Here is an 11,934-nt window from a genome sequence, read left to right as displayed (position 1 = left end):
TGCTGCATCGCATCCTGTGTTTATGACTGAACGTGTAGAGCTTGCTAGTTTGCTGACTCACTGCTGCTCATTTGTGCTGTGGGAACACTACCTTGTTGTGTGTCCTGTAGGACATGTTATGGTACACAGGGGGCAGAGTAGTCTCTGTGAATACGATGGTGAACGTGCATCATGCCATTAAGGTGAAGGGCCGTAAGCAGGTGTGTGTGTGTGTGTGTGTGTGTGTGTGTGTGTGTGTGTGTGTGTGTGTGTGTGTGTGTGTGTGTGTGTGTGTGTGACTGAGTGAGTGTGTGTGCGTGTGTGTGTGAGTGAGTGTGTGTGAGTGGGAGTGTGTGTGTGTGTGCGTGTGTGTGTGTGGGAGTGTGTGTGAGTGAGTGTGTTGTGTGTGCCTGTGGGAGTGTGTGTGAGTGAGTGTGTGTGTGAGTGAGTGTGTGTGAGTGAGTGAGTGTCTGTGAGTGTGTGTGAATGTGTGTGAGTGTGTGTGTGAGTGTGTGTGAGTGTGTGTGAGTGAGTAAGTGTTTTTGAGTGAGTGTGTGTGTGTGAGTGAGTGTGTGAGTGTGTGTGTGAGTGAGTGTGTGTGTGTGTGTGTGTGTGAGTGAGTGTGTGTGTGTGAGTGAGAGAGGGTGTGTGTGAGTGAGTGAGTGTGTGTGAGTGAGTGTGTGTGTGAGTGAGTGAGAGAGTGTGTGTGTGTGAGCGATTGAGTGAGTGAGTGAGTGTGTGTGAGTGAGTGAGTGTGTGTGAGTGTGTGTGTGTGTTTGTGTAATCCTGCATATGGACATAGTGAGGAGCAGGGAGCAGCCACGTATAAATAGAAATATGATGGTTTTTATCATTTCAACACAGATTGCTGTAATTTAGTGTAAAAATATATAATTTGATTCTTGATATTACAGAACTTGTTAGGTCATCTTCAAAATGAACATCTAATGAAAATCTAATAATCAATGTGACTCTGGTCATTTGGATGGTCAGTGTTTTTAGCTTTCATAATTGGTTCTGCCTGAAATATTAAAAGGGAAAAGTTGAATATTATAAATATTATTAAGATTCTGTACTATGACAATTTGTAATATTGGCCATAATAGCTTCTTTCTCCAGAAGGTCATATTTTCCTTAAGTCTTAAGACACTCCATTGGGTTTATTCTAACATGGATCTTCAAACGTCCTGTGTCTATGCCAGCTTCATCTTTAAAAAAAAGGAGACAAAACAAATATTAAGAAATTTTGGAAGTCATGTTTATATTTCTAATATTTTTCACTCTGATGTTCTCTTTTTTTTCCTGTTGCATTAGTATTTTAGATAATTTGTATTTTATTAGAATGCACAACCAGAACTTTTACACCAGACATTGTTTTATAGATGGACTAAAAATCAGCATCTCCACTCCCCTCCCTCATTCCTATACTCTATATTTTGCATTATTATTTTATAATGAGCTGTCTACTTAGGCATCTTTTGTATCTTCTTTTCACTACATTGAGTGTGATATCAAAATATGTTTTCAGCAATGATGTATTGCACAAATTATACAGATTATTATTATTATTATTATTATTATTATTATTATTATTATTATTATTATTATTATTATTATACTACAGAATATTACACAGATTAAAGCCAACAAAATCTTGGCACAATACACTTCATTACATGACATTACGGCACATTCAACAGCTTTGAGTGCGCCACCTGCTGGTAGACTTTTCTTGGCAGTAAGACGTAATGTGCCCCCAAAAAGTTAACAATTTAATTACACGTTATTACAATAAACTTATTACAGTGAAAATAATTAAATGACTATAGCACCCAATGTGAGCCATTGTTATACTAGGAATTTATATACTAGGAATTTACTATGTCATTTTAAAATTGGCATATACTGACAATATCCAGGAGAAGAAAAAACAATCCAATTAAGTCACTAGGCTCAATGATATTATGCACCAATTAATATATGACTGAATATTCAGTAATTTGATGTTCACATAAATGATCAATAGCACCCCATTAAAATAACACACTGTTTTTCATTAGTTTTATTGTTCAAAAAGTACAGATATCCAGCATCAACATATATCAATATATACACATACTTAAGCGCATACTCTCTGAGACCCAACTCATTGGGTATTTGTTGTTGATTGTTCATATCATTATTTACTTTTGTTTTCCAAGGATGGAGGAATTAAGGAACAAGATGCTGACTGTATAATAACTACAGTATGGCACTCACTAGAAGCACCTTGTCCTTCCATTGAACCGCCTATTCCAACTCAGGTCTAGGCAGCATCTGGGATGGGGTCTGTCTCACTTCCTATGAGATTCTTACCAGGCTTTAACTATCCATAAACCCACTCTACAGCCCCCATTAAATACTCTCTTTTGCACCTCCTTGCCTGTGTATGCGGTGCAACTACTTTTCATGGGTCTTATTTAAAGATGTGCATCCCTAAAATCTACCCTCATGCTTCTTACTTAAATCAACATAGATTTTTTTCGGCTTCTACAACATTTACGTATATCACCCCTTCATTGTATGAATGAGATTGTCAACACTGAGCAACCTTTAGATTAGTCTTATGATGAGTCCAGTTCCTCATGATCTTGTTGGTAAATACATTAGCCATGGCGTTGCACACATTCCCTGATGGTTAGAAAGGGTGTAGGCAATAGACTGCTATTTAGGTGCTATATGTAACTGTGCTCCCATGATTAGTCTTACTGTACATACCACACATCAGTTATTTGGTGTTTATAGTTACAATTCCATATTTGTTATAACAAGATGTTTTTTCACTATTTATACTATCTGATGCCCATCATAAATACTTTTTATCTGGGTTACAGAAGGTGAAGCCACTATTGTGAAGACAATGTGTATGGCCTGGAGTATGGCCTGGAGACAACCTGGCCTGGTATGGCCTGGAGACAACCTGAAGTTCTAAGAAGCAAAACAATGAGTCAAGTATCATTTGTAATTCTAAAACACATAGCTAAAATGGCCATTATCTGAGTTTTCATTCCATTACATTCTAGCTATGAAAAATTGGCCTTCAAACCCTCAAACATGCTTTGGTGTCTAAGTTTTCATGACATCAAAGCCTTAACCATTGAAGCAATTTTTTTAGGTATGATACAATCCGCCTTCTTGGAGCCTAACAGCAAACCCTGGAGATGGTAATGACTTGGTCATGACTTGCAACTTAATAACAATTAATTTACCAGATCAAAAATTCTGTGAATATAATATGGTCCTTAAAGTACAGTACACCACTCACACATTGTAAATTCAAGAATGTTGGGCAATAGATCTCCATACATCTGGTAATCTGATTATCATTTCAAAGCATGTTTCAACACTTACTATGGGCAATCCCACATCTCTTTCAGTCAGGCTCCACTAATAAATATAAATAAATATATAAAGATGACACAATGAGTCATAATGCTTTCTCCACCATCTCTGGACAGACTGACTCAACTCAAATCTGTCTGCACAGAGTCATTACACTTTGTCTGTGGTCCCAAAAAAAGCAATCAACAATATCAACAAGAGTTGTTCAGTAATCTCTGCTGAAATTGTGCTGGTAAGATGATGCTGTGGACTGATCAGATTAAAATGATCAGGAATTTAGGTCAAAGACACTAAATGAACTAAATCCTGTTCAATGTTTAACAAAAATATTGAAATAGCATTTAGAGTATACAGTTTTATATTTTGTGACGCATGCTTGTTCTTCTCACGCAAACAAACCTACACCCACACATATGCAAACTAGAGTCACCTGGTCCACACAGGGGACCTTTCGCCATTGTTTTGCAAAATAATTCTCATGAACCAAATTAGCATATAACACCATATGGTGATCTTAGCTGACTGGGGATCCACCCTGCCATGAAATACATGTCTTTCAATTTTTATACTTTTGTTCATTATACACTTCACAGACCTGAGGTATAAGGGTATTTCAGTATTTTTATATAAGTAGTATGAGATAGTTAGAAGGATGATCTTGGATGAAAGAGCTTGAGGGAAGAGACCTTTACCATTGGTCTCATCTGCTCTCTCTGATACAATTCAGCATCCTACATTAGCCACACAGGTCTATCAGTTTATTCTGTTGTAAATTTCCATGTTTACGTATTGCATGTTATTCATGTATAATGCTACCTCTAGGTATGATGCATTAATAGTTAAATAAAAATTATAATTTGTATTTTTAATAGAAACAGCTTTCTAGCAAGTTCTAGTATGTTAGACACATTTGAAATCACCCTCTGACAAGCTAATATAGAAGGCTAAATAGGAGAGACCTAGGCATCCATGGCAATAGAAACATTTGAGATAACTAAATAATTGTTAAAAAATAGGTTACAAAAACGCCTCTGGTGTAGTGGATGTGTAATTTGAACACTGAGATTTTTTTTATCCATTTAATACCTTAACTAAATGATTGTTAAGTAATTATTGGATTCAGCTACTTTTCTGAATATACTGGTGTCAGATATTAAGTAAAGAACTGGCATTTAACCTTTGGCTGTATCTAATTCCATCCTTGGACATAAGAGAGCAGCAGACTAAGGTAATATAATTGTATACTCCTTTTAGTACATTTACAGCAATATACATCACACTCCTACCATTATAACATAATTATAAAGCTTCTCTTTGAAGTTGAAATAGTAGTTTAGCTATAACTAGCTTGTTTGTCCTAATCTTTTTCCACTTTTTGCAGAACTACACCCTCTGAACAGTTAGCCTACACTCTTGTTGCCTGTTGGATTATGTAACAAACCCAAAAACTAAAGAAAACCTAATAGAAATTTTAAAATCATAATGAGAGCCTCATTGTTATTTCTTTACACAATTTACCTTTGTTTGGGGCCGCCACAGCAGATCATTCAATATGCATATTTGGATTGGCACAGGTTTTATGCTGGATAACCTTCCGGATACAAACCCTTCAATTTTATCTGGGCTTGGGACCGGCACTGAGAGTTAACTCCTCAGTGGCTGGGTTAGGTCCATGCCTGGAAATTGAGCCCAGGCCTCGGCGGCAAGCATTGAGTCCTGCTGCTGGACCACCAGGGATCTTTGTTTCACTACTGCATGTAAATATCCAAAAAACTGATCATACTGCAAGAAAACCACACTGAGCTAGCAGGATTTTACACATCTTTAGACAGTTTTTACCATTGTGTTTGTTCAACTGTCTCTTTACTCCAAGTAATATTTGCAGTAATATTTGCAGTAGACATAAAAAAATGTAGCTTGCTTACTCAGTTACATTAGTCAGAAGATATAAAATTTTCCAGGTCCACGGGGTGTCTACACTTCTGGAGTTGAATAAATATATATTCTGCAATTTGCTATTTGTTGTTATAATGTGTGGACGAAAAATTACTTCTTTTTCCAGCAGCCCTGTTTTTTTTTTTTTTTTTTTTACTACAAATCTTTTTATACTTAGATGATGGTTGTGCCCAGGCCAGACATTATGGAAAGATATTGAAGGATAAGTCTGTCACCATAAAACCATATAACTGCTTGGAATAAAGCAAATTATAATCTATTTTCTAATGCTTTTTCTTGCACCTCTTCTTTTCAAATCCACCCGGTGAGGTTGGACCTTACCATCAGGTGAGGTTTAATGGTAAATACTGTATTGAGGATTTGATAAGATTAAGAAGTTAAACTGAAATGCCATTAATTACCCACGACAATTCAACACATGTAACATCAACATTATATATTTGGTCATTTTTTTTGTCCCACAGTTGTCACAAAAATGTTAAATAAAGAATATTCTCAACAAATTTCTTCCTATATAAGGTCTCTTTCTATGCAAAATACACTGGTTAATTCACAGAATACATCTATAACGTGAAAAGTTATGTTGTGTTTGTTTAATGATTGCTTATCCTATTGTATAGGATAGCTCTTGAATGAGGACTGTGTTTGAAGCTCACTTATTGAATTGAAAACATTTCTGTGCTATTAATAGCAAGCGTAAAGCTGTACTAGACTTACAATCCATCTTTACCCAGAGGAGGAATGAGATTCAAGTACCTTCCCTTTAAAGTTTCTATCTATAATAGGAATTGCTACACCATGAGAGTAAATTTATCCATGGCAGAATAGAACTTTCTCGCTTCATGGAATTTGCCCAAACCCATGTACATGAGTGAGTTTCTTGAACAAAGTAAAAAACCCTTTTTTGAGAGTGACAAAATAGAAATCCCTTGTACCAAGAATTGAAAAACAAGAAAATGAGAACCCTTAATATATCTAAATAGTAAATGTTGTTAAGTGTAGGATCTCCGCAATTATAAGCATCCTTTTGTATTGACTGATTTGGTGCATATGTGTGGGCATGTTAACTTATTAAACCTTTCAGGTCAAACAACAAGGACGTAACAGTCTTTTTCAAAGGATTAACAAAAATGTTTTTAACATAGCAGCTGCTCATTAGATCATTATCAAAAAGTTGCAATTTATGCACAATAGGCATTTAAATGTTTTCATGAACAAGTGATTGTTTATCACCTTAATCAATGTCTTTAACTGTAATTCTCTTGTTGCCAATAACAGCAGATGAATCTTTAAATCCAGCAAACTTCCTTTGCCATCTAACCATCAGAAGCTGTAACTTGGCCCTTGCATCTCTCTTACTGTACTGTGTCAAATCCTCTGTTATTTTCTTCCTTTTGGTTTTGTTTTTTCTTCCCATGAGTCCAAAGTCACAAAAGACAACGGCATGGATGCAATGAACTGTTTCCTGTTTTCAGTCTAGGACACAACCGGTGCTACTGGATTTTATAAGGTGTCCCCGATGCCAAAAGAGGTGCTGAAAAGGAGCTGCTTTGGGATACCATCGTCTCTGATAATCCTCAAGTCCATGCAGCATGCTGTGCAGCATCTTTTGTATTAGTAGCTATTAATTACCCCTCAGGCTTGTCCATTCTTGTAAGTGTTTTGCTGGGCTATTTCTCATAATCTGATAGTAGCTAACCTCCAGGATCATAAAAAGTTTGGATCTCTTTACCTCAATTTCCATTCTGATGAACAGACGTTACTTGCTTAAATCTTTCATTTCTAGCAGCTAGCTTGTCACGTATCCTCGTACGAATAATCTTTTTTCTATGTGTAATTACAACTTTTGTTGTTGGTCCCATTTTGATCCAGAAGCTGAAGGGTAAGTTTATAGGTATGCAGCACCTCTTAAAGGTTTGCTTACACCAGCCTTCACTCACACCCACAGACTCTACCCACACACACGGATTTCCCAGTTGTTTTCTTTGATTATTTGTCCCCTAGCATTTATTTAAACCTAAATATTTCCTACGTTTTCTTTTAAAACAAATATTTAAGACCTTGTTTTCAGAGAGTTTAAATAAGAACTAGTATATTCAAATGTATTGGGATTTTTATTAGGATCTGCTGGATCAATGCTGATTTCACGCTGATTGTTTTCTTTTCCTCTGGTCTATTTATCTTATCTAAACACTTCATTCACAAGAAGACTCTTTCTTTGTTTTCATTCTAATCTTTAACATCCTCCTGGTGACTTTAAATTGGTAATGTGGCACAAAACTGCAGGTTTTCAAATCTCTGCCTTCTCTCATAATTTGCATAATAATATATATACTCACTCTTCTCTTATTTAATCATGTAAGTCAAGTGCTATAATACTGTGTTCATTCAAGTATTTCTGCACACACAATATTGTTTGAACTTACAGTATTTTCATTGGTCAGTGCTGTTTTTGTTTATTGTCTTTTGTGTATTGTCTTTTTTTTGTATTGTGTTGTATTTTTTGTTTGCACTGTCTTTTGTCCTGCACTGTCTTGTCTTTTGTCTTGCACTGTTTGCACCAGGTTGCACAGATGCACTTTAGGTATCTAGGACTAACTTACTAAGTCCTTAAAGCTCTGTCTTTGTTTTATGTAGCACCATGATCCTGGAGGAACGTTGTCTCATTTCACTTTGTACTGCAACAGCTATATATGGTTGAAATGACAATAAAAGCTTATTGGCTTGATTTGACTTGACTTGAAAGCAATCTGGACCATAATCATCTACCATTTCTTTAAAAAATATGTCTCTAGCTCAAACTGCATGGGTGTGTATATGGTCGACAAAATCCTCAGTGTTGATCCAAACACAACAAACACTCTTCTTTTATGTGTACAATCTTTTCCAGCTGGTCCCATATAAACAATGTGTTATTTTAACTCTGGGTACTGTTTATATCCCTTATACCTTAAGTCCATATATATAATATATTTACACGTGCTTGTTTTCATGGTAGTGACCTAAGCATAAGTGCTAAATGGTATTTCTCTGAATAAATGATCGACGTCTCATCGAAATGCATTGCTGTTATTTATGTCATCAAACTACTGGAAGCTGTGTCACTTCCTAGTGTTATAGGAAACAGGTCTTCCTTTTTTTTAGTATTTTTGAGAAGCAAACAAATATGATTAAATGTAATATTTTCTAAAATAAAACGACCATTTGGATGAATTATGTGTTTTATAAAGCAAACAAACAGACAAACAAAATAGTAAAAGAAGCTGGCAGTGTGTTCGTTACGTCATTCCGCTCTGTGTAGGTCCCGGATGGAGCTGGGGGAAGTGAACAGGGCTGCACAATAACTCAAGGCTGGAAAGTGTAGGGAAAAAAAATCTTAAAAGAACGCGCCGAGAAACGGAATTGGACTAAGATATAAAAACGTGAACTTTATAATAACCACAGCCACCGTCCGGACCGGGGTTTTGTGTATTCGCTTGTTTGTGTTTGGTAGAATCTGACGGTGGAACTTGCTGAGGATTTTGTGCCGTGAAAAATAACGTTACAGCAGCTAATAGCGCCAGCAGCCGAAGAAGGAAACACTGACTCGGAATAACGCTGAAAACCCCCAATAGTTTTCAGGACTCTTGGTGATTATAGAGGCTCGGTTGATGAATTATGTCTACTACCAGTATTGATCCTCAGGTAGGCCTTACTATAAGGTACATTTTCTGGAGGAATATCTGGTCATATCCATAGTTACTTGCTCTAAGCGCAGGTAAGCTATAAGGCCTTGGCTTGGACCTCGGAGCAGAAACCGGGAATGTGCTTCTCTCCAGTCTTAGCGTTAGCTAACGGCTATTGTGGATATGCTGCTCGCAAATTAGCTACATAGCTCGCTTGCTTTTTGGTTTTATGAACCCAACCCCGGTTAGTGAGATGGGAAACACCAAGTTTGCTGCAACGTAGCATCGTTTCCATCAATTTCCCAAGAAACTGTCCGTAGAAAGCTCATAAGTGAGAGACGAAACAGAACTTAATACAGTACACTAGCTAAGCGAGCTAACCAGCACTGCTCTTCAGTTACGTACGTTAGCTAATGTTATGGATTGGACTCGTTTAAAATTGTTGGCTTGATAGTAGAACTGCACATTATTAGCTCCTAACGATTTAGCTAGTTGTTTTTTGCTTGGTTCTTGGTTTTGTTTATTTGATTTAACTTGATGTATGTTTGTTTTCTCCGCATCTCTCCCGTGTTTGCGCCAAATGAACCTCAAGACATCGAAAGGACAAGATGCTAAAGGTAAGTTAACATAATATTAGCTGTCATATAGTGACTGGTTAGTGTAGTAAAGGTAAACGAAGCTAGCTGTGTTTAGGAGGCCGAACACCATCTTCGCCGTTTGGTCTGTTTGTGAAATAAGACGCTTACATTTTCCCCTGGCCTAGCGGGTATTTCTCTGTATTTCCTTCATGATAATAGTGGCGATATCCCTGTTTCTGAATCTGACACATTACTGCTCATACACTAATGTTTTTTAGACCCTTTTTAGACGTTATCTTCATTACGAAATGCGTCTGCGATCAGAACCCTTATAACCCTCGTTAGATTGAGAATGTGTCCATGCAAAACATCTACTTTGCCACCTTAACGGTGTAAACACTAATTGGCCATTTTTTAGGTAAATCTACGACATAAGTGCACTGTTAGGTATATGGTTATGTATCTGTTGCAGTCTGGACACCGACATGGTTGACATTTCAGCCTGTGATAAATTGGTACAAGTGTTTCCTCAATCCACCACTAACATTATGGTGTTAAAAAATCCAAGCAAATCCACTGTACCTATTATTATTGCCAACTAAAAGCTTCACAGCTATTGTGAAATAACACGATATGTGGTGATTAGAACGATTTTTTTTCCTAAACTTTAATTGTGCACATACAAAATGGATTAACAAGGTAGAAGTATCAGAAAGTGCAGGCATCTGCGGTCAATTGTAGCTTCCTAGTGCATTGCTGGACACGACAGAAGTTGCCTTACAAATTGTACATAGATGGGCAGCATGGTCACTGAGCGCTGCTGAAGTGCAACATTCAAGTCTAGCTAATATCAACCTTTTTACTCTTGCCTGTGCCTACCAGTGTGTACCACTTTATACTTTACATCTCTGAAAACTCAAACCTTCCACAACACTATGAAGAAAGATATCTTCTGTTTGTTAATCATCATCATCATTCTTGCTATTTAATTTAGTGAACCTGCATCTGCATGTTATTTTTGTGTCCCAGATCATGTTTAGTGCATATTGCTCATAGAAATTCAGCAGCTGGTGGTTCATTCCCCAGAGTTACAGACTTGTAATCACCGCAAATATTCAATGCATACAGATTATTTATATCCAGGTAAACTTCTAGGTAGTTACTTTCCAGACATTTAATGTTTTTAGTGAGCCAGCTTTGTATAATGGTTTGGAGGTAAATAACAGGGTGTAGATGAGGGCTTTATAAAGCACAGTTTGGTAATGTAGAGGTGATTCTGTATTGTCAGGTTGGAAGTTGTACCACATGTGAATAAAAGTAGAAAGGTGCCTTTGCCCCTTTCTTCAAATTAGAGAACAGCACTTAATTTGCATGGTTTAGTGGTGAAGTTTAGCAATAAGTGTTCTGACACTTAGAATTATGTGTTTTTCATACCTTCATACATTCTAGCTGCAATTGACAATTGTCTTTTATTAGCAACATTTACTTTTCTTAAGCAGCACACTGTAATAAGTGGTATATTCACACAATCAGAACAGTAAACTATGTAGTCAATATTATATATTTAATAAGCAAATATTTGAATATACAGCATAATTAATTAAATGTGCTCCTCTTTTTTTAATGCTTATTCTGTTGACAATAACGTGCTGAACTCAGGGTTGAGGGGATCAACCCAAGTTGATGAGTAGGAATTTCAAGTTGTTGAAGTTTTCTTTGGTTTTCCTAAGTCAGATATTCTGAGTTATGAGTTTGAGTTTTAATTTTGCGTAGTTGGAAGTTCAACAGATTGGTTCTTGCTGATGTACACTGGGGAAGACCTCTCTCTCTCTCTCTCTCTCTCTCTCTCTCTCTCTCTCTCTCTCTCTCTCTCTCTCTCTCTCTCTCTCTCTCTCTCTCACACACTCTCTCTCTCTCTCTCTCTCTCTCTCTCTCTCTCTCTCTCTCTCTCTCTCACATAATCACTTTCTCTCACTCTCTAAAAGATACCTACCAGATAGAAATGCAGTCACCATGTGTGGGCAAACAGTGAAATGCATAATCCAATTTCATCCATATAAAAGATACTTTATAGCACATACTTTATTTATTTATGCTGCATTGTTTGTTGAACCCTTCATCATATCATATATTCAACTTGACTTGTAATGACTAAAATTCTTAAAGCAAATTTTTAGGTCTTTTTATTGTTATTCATTACTTCAGACTCACTTCTGTCAATAGAATCAGCATTTATCAATTATCAAATGCGTGCTGTTTTATTTCCACTTGTATTGTGGACTGTAATTGCAGTTTGCAGTCAACAACTGAGGGGATAAAACTTATACCAGTAGATTGCATGCCAGATGCTGTCCAACAGGTTTCCATATTGAGCG

The 11,934-nt window shown here is 36.7% G+C and overlaps 1 protein-coding gene across 1 annotated transcript in view; it reads left to right on the top strand.

Moving 5' to 3' along the window:
- The first annotated feature begins 8,596 nt into the window (after nucleotides 1-8,596).
- Nucleotides 8,597-11,934, top strand: part of ythdf1 (YTH N6-methyladenosine RNA binding protein F1) — a 13,105-nt gene continuing 9,767 nt past the window's right edge. Inside the window, exons 1-2 of the mRNA XM_060880811.1 lie at nucleotides 8,597-9,000; nucleotides 9,574-9,598. Coding sequence (XP_060736794.1) covers nucleotides 8,974-9,000; nucleotides 9,574-9,598 — 52 coding nt within the window. The 5' untranslated portion in view covers nucleotides 8,597-8,973. The remainder of the gene's footprint in view (nucleotides 9,001-9,573; nucleotides 9,599-11,934) is intronic.

The sequence above is a fragment of the Tachysurus vachellii genome, chromosome 11 (genome assembly GCF_030014155.1).
Source record: "Tachysurus vachellii isolate PV-2020 chromosome 11, HZAU_Pvac_v1, whole genome shotgun sequence".
NCBI lineage: Eukaryota > Metazoa > Chordata > Actinopteri > Siluriformes > Bagridae > Tachysurus > Tachysurus vachellii.
Note: the sequence above shows the minus strand (reverse complement) of the source record. Positions and strands in the feature narration are given on the sequence as shown.